The following is a 15,324-nucleotide window of genomic DNA, read 5'->3' as shown; positions in this document are numbered from 1 at the left end:
ATAGCTGCTTTAAGTTAAAAAAAAAAAGGGTTTTGTTTTACAACAAGAAATACAGGAGAAATATTTCAATTCCGGTAAAAACACTGGAACAGTCCTAAATGTACTTTAATCAAGGCACGGTCCAATGTATCATCTTCTGTGTTCACCACAGGTGCTTTGAACTTTTAAGCTCAACGAGTTCAATTCAAGTATTTCTTCAGGCTGTTTCCATCCAGAGGGAGCTGAGAGCATCAAGGTTTTCTCACCTTTACCGTCAACTCAACACTGCAACTGTCATCTCCAGCGCCTTGAACCGCGGGTTTGTCAAATCTTTCCACCGCAAACAACGGTGCGAAAGGAGGAGAACTTGCTGGGTCATCACCGCAACGCATCACTCAGCAGATACAGTTCTACATAACACTGTCATATGTTGTTGTTGATATTGACGTGTGGGCATGGCGAGGGACAGCCACCTCCGCCGGCGGTAGATCCTGAGCCAAGTGACTGTGAAACCGTGGAGTAATAATACCATCTGGAACAGCTGTCGGCAAAGGAACCTTGCTCGGGCTTATTAGAGAGAGCCGGGGGGGGGGGTCCTCTAAATCTCAAAGAGAGGTGAAACATATGGAGGGGAGATTTGAAGTTGATGGTAGAGAATGAAAAGGAAATCGCTGCAGGCTGAAAAGGAATCATGTTAATCTGCTTCCAGGCACTAGTGAATTTCCTACAGTGAGAAAATATAGATTTCAGTTCCCTTGTGGGTTCGTGAGCTTTAGATGACTGGATTTAGTTTTTTTCTGTTTTTTTTGGGTTTGGTTTTTTTTGTTTGTTTGTTTTTAAGTAATTTAATCCTTGTTTATCCCAAAATTCACCAACAACCAACAACTAGCACTATTCATTTATGAGATAAAGATGCACTACCAGAGTTGCCGAGGCGGTTTAAAATTTTGACCGGGAGATTTTAAAAACCTGTATAACTATACAGGGCATTTACATCATTATATGTAGAGAGGTTGTCTATGTTTTCACTACAGTGTTCACTAAATACAGATCCAAAATTTCCCTACTGGGATAAAAAAAACGAAATGGCAGTTGTACGCCTATGTAGATGTTTTTATACTTACTGTTTTGAGACGAATGACTGTGTGAAGTTCTACTAGTTGGTTATCTATGTAATTTGCAAAACCAAACCAAAAAAACAACAACTAAACTTACCCAAGGTCCACTTTCCTCTTGCTTTTTCCACAGCTTTCAGTCATATCCCATGGTCCCATGCAGTTCCATACTTACTTTTCGCAGTTCCATACTTAGGTAATGTGATGACAGCTGAGCTGTCTCCATGGCTACTTAGCAAACTCCACCTAGGAAGACCATTGACTATGGTTGAAAGGTCTGGAAAAAGCCAGTAACTGGAGAACTTAAACTAAGAATTAAGTAACTAAGAAGTTTTCGTTACCATTTCCAAGGCCAATAGTGAACTCTCACTCTGAGCTTATCTATATAGTTTCCAACTAATTCGAATTGCAAATTGAAGTGCTTCACATAAAAATTACAACATATATTTAGGAATAATATAAAGAATGATGCACTGAGAAGAAAATGACATAGAAGTGCAATTGAGGAGATCAATCAAAGGAATGGGGAAATGGGATCAATTGAAATTTGGACTAGAAATTGGCTGAAGTTTGGGTGTATCATCAGATGGACCTTGGTGTTTTCCTCTGACATGAAGCACAAGAAACTGTTTCCTTGAGATCCAAGGGACCCATTGGGTGTATATTCTTAAAACATATCAGAAACCCATTTTGGCCTTTGGCTGTGATGTGATTCATAAACCGGTAGAAGCACTTTAAAATCTATTTCATAACTACCTTTGAACTGTTGTGATGTGCTCAGTTGTCGTGGTTCTCCTTATTGTCGCAACAGCGGCCGAATGGGTGTTGCTGTTGTTTTTTTGAGCAGCTCCTGAACAGGAAAGCATTGCGCCCTAATGGAGGCGAAGGCATGAATGAGTTTCTCTAAAGCTGAAGTGGACACAAGACCTCTAATTCTAACTATTTATAGATGATAAAAAGCTGATTTAGTCATTACTGTGGCAGTGCTGTATCTATTGGGCAGCTGGAGCTGCAACCTTGTTCCATTAAAACTAAAAGATTTCTAGGTTGAACTTCAGTTTATTCAGCAAAGGTAAGAAAAAAAGGGAAAGTTGCAGAGTCTAGTATGACTGCTATGATCAAAGGTCTGACTCCTGCTTACAGATATACTAAGAAAAGCTTGATCAGATAGGGTCTCAGGCGGAGCATACAACCTTTGTTAAAGTGTTCAAATAAGGATGTGCTGCATAGCAGGACTACTTGAGGGTTCTTGGCATGAAATAATTAAAGAACCCCCGTGAGTATCCAAAGAACTCCACCTTCAAGAGCTCCCAGCACTCAGTTGAAAGCAGTTCTGCCCCCCTTTTTAACAGCTGGTAAATACGGCTTAAAAAAACAGCATAATCTGGACAGCTGGCCTCTAAAAATACATTTAATAATGGATGGGTTATGCATTGTAGTTTTAACAGTTAATACTCCATTCCTAAAAACACCAATGGTAAAAAAAAAATGCCCTATGGGGATAATACCACAAAAGCTACCGTAGGCTACTTACAGTGTAGGCCTCATACAAATACCTGGGGTGCATTTATTCTGGATCATTTGGAAATAGTTGTGGTATATTTTCCGATCAGAAAATGACCTGCCCAAAACCGTTGGTGGAATTTTACCAGTTGTCCACGCTGTAGATAACCGGTGAAAAGGGAGCTGAAAGACGGCATTTTCTGGATGGTTGTACTTTACCAGCGCATTTCAGCAATAGCCGAGTCAAAAGGGATTTTTACTTTAACTGTTCAAGTAATTCCAGTAGGCTAGCCTTTAAAACAACATTGCTACACAGAGTACTTTTACAATGAGATTTTTAGGCGAATTAGGCTCCCAATGATGTGCTGGCTTTTCGAAAAAAAACAGTTTCCTTTAAAATGAACGCAAATACCTGCATCTGACCATATAAATTACCGGCACAGCATATCCATAATTAAATAATCTGAATTGTAGATGTAAATCTGCATTACAACTTTTCCAGTCAAGACTCTCACGAGGGGTGGCAAGACACATCAGAGAGGTCACGAGATGATTAACAGAAACGGAAAACAAAAAAAAAACCCCATCTCTCATTACAGCAAACTACCGTATACACTAAGAATTTCCTCTAATCTTTGTTTTTTGTGTGTGGAATACTTAAAAGTTTTGCCTCATAAATGTATTCAAATGAAATAGGAAAAAGCTGGTTGTGATTATGAAAACTAGTGCTTGCAAGTAGACACTGTTTCTTTTTAAGACTGTGAAAAGCTATAGACCATTTTCAATGAAGCTCTATTTCTCTTTGTTTACCTATGTTTGTAATCCTACTTTACCTACTGTAGCTATAATTAAAAAACGACTGTATGTTCCTCTGGTTCTCAGCATACTTTTTTTTTAATGTTTCCTACTCAGGGTTATTTCTTTCTTTCTTTTCTTTCTTTTTTTTTTTTTAATTTAAAAAAACATCTGATTTGAAAAAGTTAGCATCATTGCAGGTAGCGTGTCCCAGTCATCAAACATCTTGAGTCTGGTCGTCGTGACGGTTTAATCAGGGATCGCACCTTTTTAAAATATGACCGCTGCGTTAGCTGGACCAGTGGCCGGTGGGCAGGTGTCACGTAAATGGCCGGCGATCGAACGCGCAGCCGTTAAAGGATGTACCCTCTCGGCCGGTTGCCATGGTTTTAGGGTTAAATCGACGGTCTCGTGCCTGCGGTGGGCGGGGTCGCCGGTTCAGGCGCTCGGCGGGCGCGTGCTGCCATTAACACCTGGTGATGGCCGTTGATCACTTAAGTGACACCATCGTTACTTTTTTTAAATGTAGAGACCGGATTAAAAAAAACAAAACAAAACAAAAACAAAACAAAACAAAACAAAAAAAAAGTCAACGCCTCTGGTTTTGTTTATTTGTTTGTTTGTTTTTTAAACTCGTTTCAGTGTGGACGAAAACAAAGATAAGCCGGCGGAAGAAGATATATTTCGACGCCGTCTGGGGACCGGGGACGTTATGAAAACTGTAAAGGGCGATGGAGAGGTGACCGGGGTCTCAGTAAATCGATTTACTGGAGGTAAGATGCCTTTTATTTCTTTATCTACAAAGTGTCTCGTTAACGGTTTTCACACTCAAACTTTCCTGACATTTGTGGTTTAGTAGTGAGAATTGTAAACCCCCCCCCAACCCCAACCCCCCCAAAAATAACCGTCCAAAAATGATTTAATATTGTAAACTCCTGTACCGGCCACTTGCCATTCGCAACAGCTGAGTTAGCTTAGCTGTTTGCCGGTCGGTACAGCGTCAGTCAGACCGCGGCGAGTGAGTGAGCGAGTGGGTAGAAAGAAGGGGGAAAGCTACGGAGAGAGACAGGGGTCTCCGGAATTAAAGAGGCGGAAGAGCAAAAGCAGGCGGCGCAGAAAACGAGACTTCATCCCCGAGTAGCTTAGCGGTGTCTCTGGTCGATATTCTTCAAAGGTTACAGTAATTTGGTATTAGATGAAGTGCTGCGGGAAAACCTGCATACTACAACATTGGGTACGAGGAAAAAAAAAAAAAAATCTGCCGTCTCAGACATCAAGGAAGACTGACAGCTTGCGAAATAAAGTGATGTTATTTTATCACACAGCGGAAAAATGTCATTAAAGAAGGCATATTGCAGTTTTGGTGCACTCGACTTCCTCCTTGCTTGGCACAGGGTCGATCCACCTGTAACTGTGTGTCCTCAAAGCGCTGCTTTTACATTAGAGCTGCAGTGATTAGTCAGTGAATCGATTAAGTCAATCAGCAGAAAAATAATCGTCAACTATTTTGATAGTCAGTAAATCGAGGAGGTCTTTTATCGAACAAAAATTTCAAACTTTCCTTCGTTCCATGTTGTCCTATGCGAGGATTTACTCTTTGTCTCTGTCTTATGCAGCATTAGATTTGGACTGTCTGTCTGACAACACAAGTAATATGAAGACACCACCTCAGGCCTTAGGGTAATTGTGATGATGACTGTTTTCTGACATTTTTATAGACCATACAATTTATTGATTAATCAAGAAAATACAGGGCAGAATAATCAAATTGACAACCTCACAGTTTTTCTCCCTCGACGTGTTATGACATGTCAGGTGACGAATACAGTGGAACTCATTATACATGGATAGAGGAAATGTTGACTACACAAGCAGGGCAAACAGCGTCATCGGTGCCAAACCACATGTAAACAAGCAGCTTTAAATCAGACAAACAGTGAAATGTGCCATCCTGAAAATGTCTTTGCCTGGGGCTGCAGCCCTCGCTTTTTCATTTTAGGCATTTAGAACATCTTAAAATATATGACAGAGTAGAATAAGCTTCACCTGCCAGATCATCAATAATTTTAAGCGAGCGCGATGGCCAGAGCCATAGATAAAAGGCGACAAAAAACTGTATCCCCCATAACCCGGTGACAATTAGAAGAGACGTGATGTGATTAAAAAAAATAGGGAATGACTTCTCTGAATTCTGGGAATAAATTCAAGTGCAGCAGCATCGCAAGAAACAGACCAAAGAGGTACAGTAGGGACAGATATGTGGGACATCTCACCGTATGTATAATCTATGAAATTATAAAATACAATACATTCATGTAATTATGTGCAAAATATTTTTCTTTGCCAATACTGCCGCTCCATACAGTAGGTGCTTCACAGCAATCACACAGTGATTTAGCACTGATTCAACAGCATTTTAAAATAGATATACCGTATAGTCTAGGATAGTGTATTAATCGATCGCTCATAACATTTAATTGATCTGCAACAAGTCAGACAACCGGGGCAACATGTAAGTATTTTACTTTAAACATTCAAAAATGATCTAATATTGTCAGCAGACTTTGAAGAAATAACAGTTTAGACGGAATCTCGAAGACATCTTAGTATTTATTTGCAGAGATATCTACTGAAGTTAGCATGCTAACCAGCTAGCCCCGACAGGTCCCGTGTCGCTCTGTGCCTCGAGATGTGAAAGTGAGTCACTGTAGCGTCCGGTCTGCCCTCGGTCCAACGTGAGAGGATGAAGAAGTAGCAACTGTGAGGAGGCTGTAAACCTGTGTGACAGACATCCTCTCTCAGTGACATTCCTCCATCTTTCCTCAAGCCCAGCTAATGATGCCGCTGCTCTAACTGCTCTCCCTCGCATTTCCTGACCTTTCGTGCCTCGTCCCCTACTCATGCCACCACTACTTTTTGACTGTCCACTATATAATAAGCTGCTCCCTGTTTGTTTGGAATATGAATCCTACTGATGGCCAATTCTAACACATTGCCCCTTTAAACATTTAAATCTTTTATCAAGAAAAAAAAAAGCTAAACATTAGATATCTTTGGGTTTTAGACTTGGTCAGGCAAAACAAGAAATTTTAAGATTTTACCTCAAGTTCTGGGATCTCGTGAGGGGCATTTTTCATTATTTTCATAAATTTAAAGTTTGATCACTTAAAAAAGAAAAAATCAATAGTTAATGGATAATGAAAATACCCATTAGCTGTGCCTTTGGTACAAATGTACAAAGTTATAAAAACATGAAAAATGTTATTTGATATATGGTATAAAATAAAAAGAGACAGATTTTCTTAAATACTGTAGGCTTGCAGTAGGTTGAATTTTTTGTCTTCTTGTACTACTCAGTCCCTACATTATAAAATTAAGTCAAGGTGCTGATAATTGGAACACTTCACTGAAAGACACACTATTAGCCTTTTGAACCTGCCTTTGCCTTATCTTGTATTTTTAATGGGCCTATGTAGAACAGAAGCTTTATAGTCCTGAATCCTTGCAAAGTTCATAGCCTTGTTTAAAAAAAAAAAAAAAAATCTGTATTTCTGTGACCTTGAATTTCCTCAAACAAGCACTTTTTTTCCCACAGCATCCAGTGTGTATTGTCTAACTGTCTGTCTTAACCAGGATTACCTCTTTATATGTGCCATTTGGCTGGCGCTTTCATGCTGAGCTCCTCATGGATTTGAGAGTGCATACATGTCGTTTTGTTTCTGGTGGGAGTCGAACCTCTATCTCTGATGCTGTTAACGCCATGCTCTACAGGTTGACATACTCAGGAGAATACACCCGTGACCATGTTAATACTCTGCAGTTAACATTCAGAAAAAAATAGTGTAAGGTTCAAACCGTATGGGTTTTAGTGGTTGATTTCATTTTTAATTGAATTCACTGATACTCGGGATTATCTACAGGGTACACTACAGTACCTTAAAATCTAACTATAATTACAATTCTTTGTATAACTTGTGTTTTTCATTGTTCACCGCTCTCCTTTTGCACCTGGTGTGGAAAATTGACTTTGTGTGCAGATGCTCTGACTTCAGTGTTTCCGAAATGGAGCAATAACCTCCGCAATAGCGTTTAGACCATGTAAAACAAACTTTTCATTGGAACAGCCTGGTGACAGTAGGGATATAAATATACACATGTTCATCCTGAGCTTTTTGATTCAATTCATTTGGTTCGGGACTTTCTCAGTTCAGTATGTCCCACGAAGCCAGCTACCGAATGCACTCCAAAAGACCTTTTTCACAGCAGACGTTTTGGCTTATCCTAGCAGGAAAATCTTAAGTGTAATTGATAACATTTATAAACAACTGCATTCCAGTCAGGTGAGCTAGTTCAAGGGTGCTGGTATTGTTCATGCTGGCTCACTTGCATGGCTTACTGGGACACTTGATGGAACTGAGCCATTGTCAAGAAAATTTCTGTCATCTGCTTTTCCTTCCATGACAAGTCAAAATTTAGGTCTGCATCTTAGCAGCTGTGACATAACAGACATGCAAGTTCCTCCCAGTGAGATTTGGCTTTGGGAAAGTTGTTGTCTCTGTGCTAGACCATGCTAGCTGTTTTAGCCCCTGGATGTATGCTCTTGCTGATATGGCAAGTGTCGCTGGTATGATGAACGCAAATGCGAAACCGTGTTATTTAGATCTATTGTTATGGAGCAAATATGGTTTTCTAGTAAGTAACCTCAGCACTGGACAAGGAGTGTTGGATTGGATGCAAAGGGTGTGTCGACCTTGTTGTACCAAAAATGGGTGATGATGTGTCCTGTAAACACAATCAAACATGCTAAACCATTTACAACGGCGTACTGCTAGGTGACAGTAAAAGGAATTATGGGTGGACAATATGAATTATGTCTTGTCATGGTATGTCATTTTGATATCATGATAGCAGTACTATAGTTAATCTTAAACTAACCAGATAGGAAAGGCAGCTGCTGGCTAATTCAGTGAAGTAAGTAAGATACTTCTTCCTATTGATGCAATAATCTTGTAAATACAATATGGCCCCACCCCCCAAAAAGAGTGACTGCAACAGTTATTTCAGCAAGTGCCCTGAAACAACTCATTTACATTCAAGTGACAAAGCCCTCTAGTGGCAATAGTAATTACTATGGGAGAAGGGGAGGAAGTCAGGTGAAGTTATTATAACGCATCAAAGCCCGTGTATGGAGGAGGTCCGGGTGGATAGAAGGGTTAGCAATACATCGCTTAAACACTGGAGACTGCAGTTTGTTTTCCGTTTCCAAAAGGCTCTCGCCGTGGTTTTTTTGTTTTGTTTTTTTAGGGCGACCACGATTGTTCCCTCATCTTAACCAAGTGTTTATTATTGTTACCATGATGACAAAGGTTCCCTAGTACTTATTTTACCCCAAACCATGATGTCTCCGTAACCCTAACTAACCTTATTGGCCTAAACTAAATCAGACGTTAACCGTGGTGTTGTCACATCATAAAAGTGAATTATTTTTCAACAATAATTTGTATGGGTTTTGGCACACACAGATGATGTCATCCTGTCGTTAGGAGCATCAGTTCGTAAGTGCTTCTAAGTGTCATTCTCCAGGGCATGGGCAAATGACGGATTTTGTTGTTTAATTTGGATGACTTTTTGCCAATGATACATGGAGTCCTACTAAAATTAAAGGTGACATACACATGTAATTTGAGTAATTATATAATAAATCATACAGGCTTTATTATTATTTTTTTAGAACAACTTCAGTTGAATTTTTTCATCCAGTTAAAATTACAGGCACGCTCAGTCCACCAAGATATCAATATCCACCCAGCTTTTCATTCGAAATGCTTTGTAAACTGAAATAATCATGGTTCACAAAATGTTGCGTGTACCTTGAAAAAAAAAAAAAAAAAAAGTATTTATCCAGAATTCACGATTGTACAATTGTCAGTGACTAACTCAAGGTCTTGAATATACTCAGACTTTAATTATTTCTCCTTACTGATATAAAGCAAAAATATTATGTAAGAATGTTCAGAGTACATCTTTAGTGTTATTCTGTGTATCAGGAACTCACCTTCTCTGCCTTCTCTGTCTGTCTGAAATAACGTTGTCAGTGCTGTGTTCAGGGACGCATGGGAATTTGGTTCACAGTGTTAATTGTTTGTTAAGTGTCTTTAATTAACCGCTGTCTCGTGGGACTGCAGTGGACTCAAGTCGCTACTGGCGAAGTCATTAATCAATCAGCTCAGACACAGCGACCGTGGACAGTCAGTTAGCTTGCAGCTCCCTCAGTCACTATTAGAAGCACTTTGTTTGCCAAGTTAAATAGATGCATCAGTGTATAGACTTAACTAAAACTTTGAGTGAGATAAGGACCACAGGTCATCATCTAAGAGGCGTAACAAACAGATTGTTCATTTTTGTTTTATTTCACAACTTATTGAATTATTAATTCTCTAAAGTCTCAAAGGAATGATTCCTGCCCATCACAAGTCTATCTATCTGCAGAAATGGAAATGGAAATGTAATCATTTTTAACAGCTGCACAGAGCTGCACAGTTTGGTAACATCTCTCACTGCACTCGGAACTACATCAGACCTTTTTAACATTACTGAGTCATTTTAATATGTGTTAAAATTGCTCCGTGAAGCTTTTATAACAGACAAATCCGTAGTCAGTTTCCAGCCAACGTTTGCTGGTTCCAGCTTCTTAAATGTAAAGATTTGCAGTTTTTATCTGTTTTATAACATTGTAAACCGATTGTCTCTGGGTTTTGGACCGTTGGCTTGACAAAACAAGACATCTGAAGACGTCAGCCAGGATTTTGGGAAACTAGGATGGACATTTTATCTTCTTACATTTTGTATAGAAAATGATTATTCGAGAAAAAAAAAAGGCTGACTAATCAGTGGGAATAATTCTGACATCTTGAGCTGTTTGGTCAGTTTTAGCCCAGTTCTTTTTGTTTGTTTTTTTATTTTTGCCTTTATTTGACAGTCATTGTAGAGGTAGATAAGGAACATGGGGAGAGACAGGGGTAGCTTTGGTAGGGTATTATAGAAATCTAAAATTTATTATAGAATTATTGACCAATAATGAGTTAATTTTTGAAATTTACTGAAGCTTAACATAAGACAATATTATCAGACATTACTGCTCACACATAGTCTTCCACTATTGTTTGAAGTGGTGTTTTTCTTAGCACATCAGTATGTCATATATGTAAAAATAAATGCATGAATAATCGTAATGTAAGTAATGGTTTATGATACTGGCACACTGATAAATGATTTGGAGCCATTTGAGTTTGTGTGTGTGTATGTGTGTGTTTGTGTTTGTGTGTGGTTACATGACAGACGCATTTTGTTATTCTCCTTGGCAAGCTGAACTTGGCCAGCATCTGAAAATGGACAATGTAAGGCAGGAGCCAGTCAGGAGGAGAGGAAATCCCACCCTGTGTTTGTCCACTAAGTGTGTCTTTGCTGTCTTCCTGCTTGGAGCACAATAACGACAAGGTGCCCTTTGCAGTTTATTGCCGCATTCTAATGCGTTCCGTAGGTGAACGGATTTTTAAAGCGTGCTGCAGAGTGACATTTTTTTCAGAAGACGTTCTGTAAAAGCAAAGGGACAGGCATCTTTTGAAAATGAGGCAGCTTAATCTATTTTGATAATAGTGACATGCACTCTTGCAAAAATATTAATAGCACAAAGTAGGAGCCTGTAGTCCTCACTGATTAAATGAAACACTTATGCAGACTGGATCCTTAATAATGAACATCAAGAAATTATAATTTTCTCCAAAACAGATGCGTAGTGATTTCAAAATTAAAACTTTAAGCACACATCCGATAAAGCGAGTAGAAAATGAAGTATTATTGGATTTACCATGACTATTAATCTACAATTACTTTGACATTTTTTTTAAGGATACAGTGAAATATGACCCACCCCCCCCCACTCAATCTCCATGGTGTCTGTCATAGAGTTTAGTTCAAAATTAATAGGGGTCTGACTCAATTAGCGCAGTATTTGACAATTATTCTGCCATAAGAACAGGCTTCAGCACTGGTGTTCTTTTCTTAGTGACAGTTTGAGTTTAAAAATGTAAACCCAATTTCCGAGCAGATCCCCGCCATGAAATGTTACGGGGGTATTTTTCTCAGGTCCTTTTGTAAAAGAGAGTTTTTTACAGTCGGGGGAGAGGAGGCAGGATGATCCATGTTGCTGATTTGACCATTTCACTCACTCGCTTGAAAGTTAAAAGTGTCTGTGTCAGCATTGCTTCCCCATAAGGGCTTTTGGAAATGTAAAGACAACAAACATTTCCTGTGCAGTGGTGTCTGTGTGTGCATGTGTCTGTGGGTATGTGTGTAGAGAGTATCACAGGGAATACATGTAGGGGAAACCAGGGATCAAAGGGCACGGCCGCTATCTTCAATTGAATGCCGCCTCTACTCTCTGCAAACTTGTGTATCTGACCAATTCAAGACCAGACAAGCCTCGCTAAGATAAGCTGTGCACTATACTTACTCACTTTACTTTTACTTTACTTACTCACTTTACTGTATAGAAAACAGATGTAGACATAAATCTTCTACTCATTTTCACATAATTTTGTTCTCAAAGTTTGTACCATAGAACAAAAATTAGAGTAGAAATTCTAGATTTTGATAAACCTACATCAGTACCTGTTTTGTGACTCTGCAGTTTCCAGCAGAGGGCAGTGTGTATGTGTCTCTGTCCCACTGGACAACATAATTTGTCCTGTTGATTATGCTCATGATGCCATTCAAGATCTCAGTCTTTGATGTGACTTTGTCTTAATTTGCATTTGCAATTATTCGTGCATGATACACATCCTTATACCAGCATTATGTAAAAACCAGTTACTGTGCAATTTTTCTGCACAGCCCTGAGAATTATTAATCTTGTCTGCACATCTGTAGGCTGTATATCATACAAGAGGCCATCAGTGGCCTCTTGTATACATATTCCCCTAGAGAATCATTACAGTTGCATCAAAGAGACATTCATCCTTTAGTGTCATTTACAAACTGTTTTCTCTGCTGCTGACTTTGTTTTCCCTCCCCTTATCAAAATTTTATTTAGACGTTATGAGGAATATTTATGGAGGTAGTAGGAGACGAGAGGTTTGAGATGTGCATTTGTGACCAGAGGGTTGCCGGTTCAAATCTGAGAGCCTCTGGGAACAGCTAGACAGGGAAAGTCAATAGTCTCCTTTAGAAAGCAAGTCTGTTGCATGGGGCAGCTCCCCTGCCCAGAGCAAGGAGGTGCTGAAAAATGTGTGTGCTGAGCCAACCTTCCTCATTTAGATGAGGGTCGAAGCTTCCTACACTACGCCTGTTGAACTGGAATTCACACTGTGCTATTCAGGCAGTTATGTCATGCAGGTTTTCAGGTGAGCTTACTGTAAGTGAGCAAGTGGGATTTACTGTGTTGCGCTGTGCTGGGGAACATGGCTGTTATTGGACATGTGTGAGGATGGATTCTGTCAAACTGTAGGACACCCTGGCATCCGTTATTTCACTACCAAACAAAAACTCGACCAGTACTAAGATGTAATTTGTGATGAGATGCAACCACACTGCTGCTGGTGAACTAACTGTCCTGGGCGTGTTGATATTAGTGGTAGCCTATAGTAGGTAGTTGTAGGACTAGTTATACTTCTTAGTACTGACTGAATTATGCTTGTAGCATAGAGTTTAATAATACCTCTTAAAATTCTCCTTTCTTTTTTGTTTAGGTTGATTTATGTTAAGGTGCCATTAAATACTGACGCATGTTTGAAGAAGATACTTTTATACTATTTCCTCCTAACCAGTCAGTATTTACTGCATACTGGATACCCAGTGATGATTGAGTCAACGATTACAAGCAGATTAATCAAGCTGCAGGCTAGACCAGATAGGTACAGAGGATATGGATAAAATCATCCATCAGTGCGTAAGTAATTTTATATCCCAATATCGATGTCTATCGTGACATAATACTTTATCCGCAAAATCAATCAAGTAATTTTTAACGGATCAAAATAAGTAGATAGGACTGTCTGATTTTGGATAGTCCTGCCAGTTCCTTTTTGACTGGTTGATAGCTGCCAAATGTATATTGTCTCACACTATATATATAGGATCATATTGCCAGCCACCATGACCAGGCCACACCAGAAAACAACACAGATGATGATGAAACTGAAAAAAAAGAACCATTGAGTAATTTAAGTTATTTGAAATTTAAGGAGGATACATCTATGTCATTGTTTTTGCCACAATAAAAAACTTAGATTATAAAGTAATGGCTAGTTGGCAAAAAATCAAATATTTTGAAAAAAAATGTCTCAATAGCAAGGATATCAATATAATGTACAATATAATCAATATAATACAAGCAAATCTTGAGGCTGACTTTAATGCTTTTATAAAATGTTTACACGGCAGACATATTTGTTTATACATAAGATGTAATATCTGTATACATAAGAGTAAATAGTACAGACTTTAGTATTGTTTGTGAAGCAGGCTTGCCATGAGATCCTATGATCTAATCACAAGTGAGTCAGTGTAGTTCTAAGCTGGTCATAGCTTTTCCTAAATCACATTTATTTGTTATTCTTTGGGAGAAACCCTACAGATTACCCCTACCAATAAAGTTAGGTGAGCTAACTGTGTGCTGTGTGAGCATCTTTCTTGTTGTCTGAGTGTGTGTTGCAGCCATCATTGCTGCGCTGAAGCTGCCAACTTGAGGACAATGGAAGGTCAATAAAGCATGTCCAAACCCCCATAAAACCCAAAAAGGACTGCAGATCGTCTCCTGCCCACAGTGTGACAGGCAGACCATATAACAATATTAAATTTTAAAACTCACAGTACTTCCCCTAAGACGTTGGAACATCCTCTAAAGTAATTATTCATGAGGTTTTCAAATAAAATTAAATTAAAGAAGATGATATTTACCTTATGTTGTCTGTTTTAGAAACACAGAAAATCCAACTTCATCTTATGAACTCTACCCAAATTGTTTAGAAAGGAGCGAACGATCAAACTTACAAATCATGCTAATTCAATTTTTGGCCAAGGCACTAACATGACCTGGTTAGAGCCTGAATTGTTACTGGGATGATCCACTGCACAGCACTGGGAGTGTTTTAGCTATTTGTTTTTTTGAGACTGAATCAGAGTTTGATTCCTCCCCGTCCTGTAATTCTGCTGATTTGCTTTCACCGATGTTCACTGCTGTTCCAGTCTATGGTCCCCATCTGCAGTCTTTTTGTCAAAAAGTCACTCTAATACCATAAAATAGTTGCAGGCATTTAAGGGCTAGAATCCTATCGTGAAGGTATATATGTGTGTGTGTGTGTGTGTGTGTGTGTGTGTGTGTGTGTGTGTGTGTGTATGTGTGTGTGTGTGTGTATATGTGTGTGTGTTCTTATAAAACCCCTTTATCCCCAATAATAGTTTTAATCAAATTGTATTAAAAATCTAACAAAAATTTGTTTTAGACGTTTTTCTTTTGTACATGGGAAGAGAGTGTCTGAGCAGACTAGTGTAAATCAGTCATTTCACTGAACATCAAGTTGAAGTAGCACACTATCGTTGTATTATCATAATGTAGACTGATATCAGAAAAGCATGTTATTACTATTGTGATATTCATTCAATCTCCAAGCCGTGTGTTCTTTTTGATGATGGGCCAGATCCATGTGAGCATGAGAGATGGGCGCATGAAACCCCTTATGTGCCACAAAGAGATGAAAAACAAGTGCTCCTCAGTCACGTTAATTCTGGGAAAAAATACCATGTGGTACCAAGTTGGCTGTGATTGTTTTTCTCTGCTCATATGTCATATGTCAAGCATTTTATCTCTTCCATTTTCTTACTAACAGTGCAGAAATGTTACTACTAATGTTATCATGACACAAGCCTGGACTAT

At 39.0% G+C, this 15,324-nt stretch overlaps 1 protein-coding gene across 2 annotated transcripts in view; it reads left to right on the top strand.

Annotated features, from left to right (window-relative positions):
• The first annotated feature begins 3,799 nt into the window (after positions 1–3,799).
• Positions 3,800–15,324, top strand: part of slc4a11 (solute carrier family 4 member 11) — a 102,001-nt gene continuing 90,476 nt past the window's right edge. The window contains exons 1-2 of one of the 2 annotated variants that reach the window (XM_040138228.1): positions 3,818–3,868; positions 4,035–4,165. In XM_040138228.1, the coding sequence (XP_039994162.1) occupies positions 4,105–4,165 (61 nt within the window). In that variant the 5' untranslated portion in view covers positions 3,818–3,868; positions 4,035–4,104. Of the gene's footprint in view, positions 4,166–15,324 lie in introns of both variants that reach the window. The other variant, XM_040138230.1, reaches the window with a different exon arrangement.

Source organism: Xiphias gladius, chromosome 10 (genome assembly GCF_016859285.1).
Source record: "Xiphias gladius isolate SHS-SW01 ecotype Sanya breed wild chromosome 10, ASM1685928v1, whole genome shotgun sequence".
NCBI lineage: Eukaryota > Metazoa > Chordata > Actinopteri > Istiophoriformes > Xiphiidae > Xiphias > Xiphias gladius.
The sequence above is the reverse complement of the archived record's forward strand: the minus strand, read 5'-3'. Positions and strand labels throughout refer to the sequence as shown.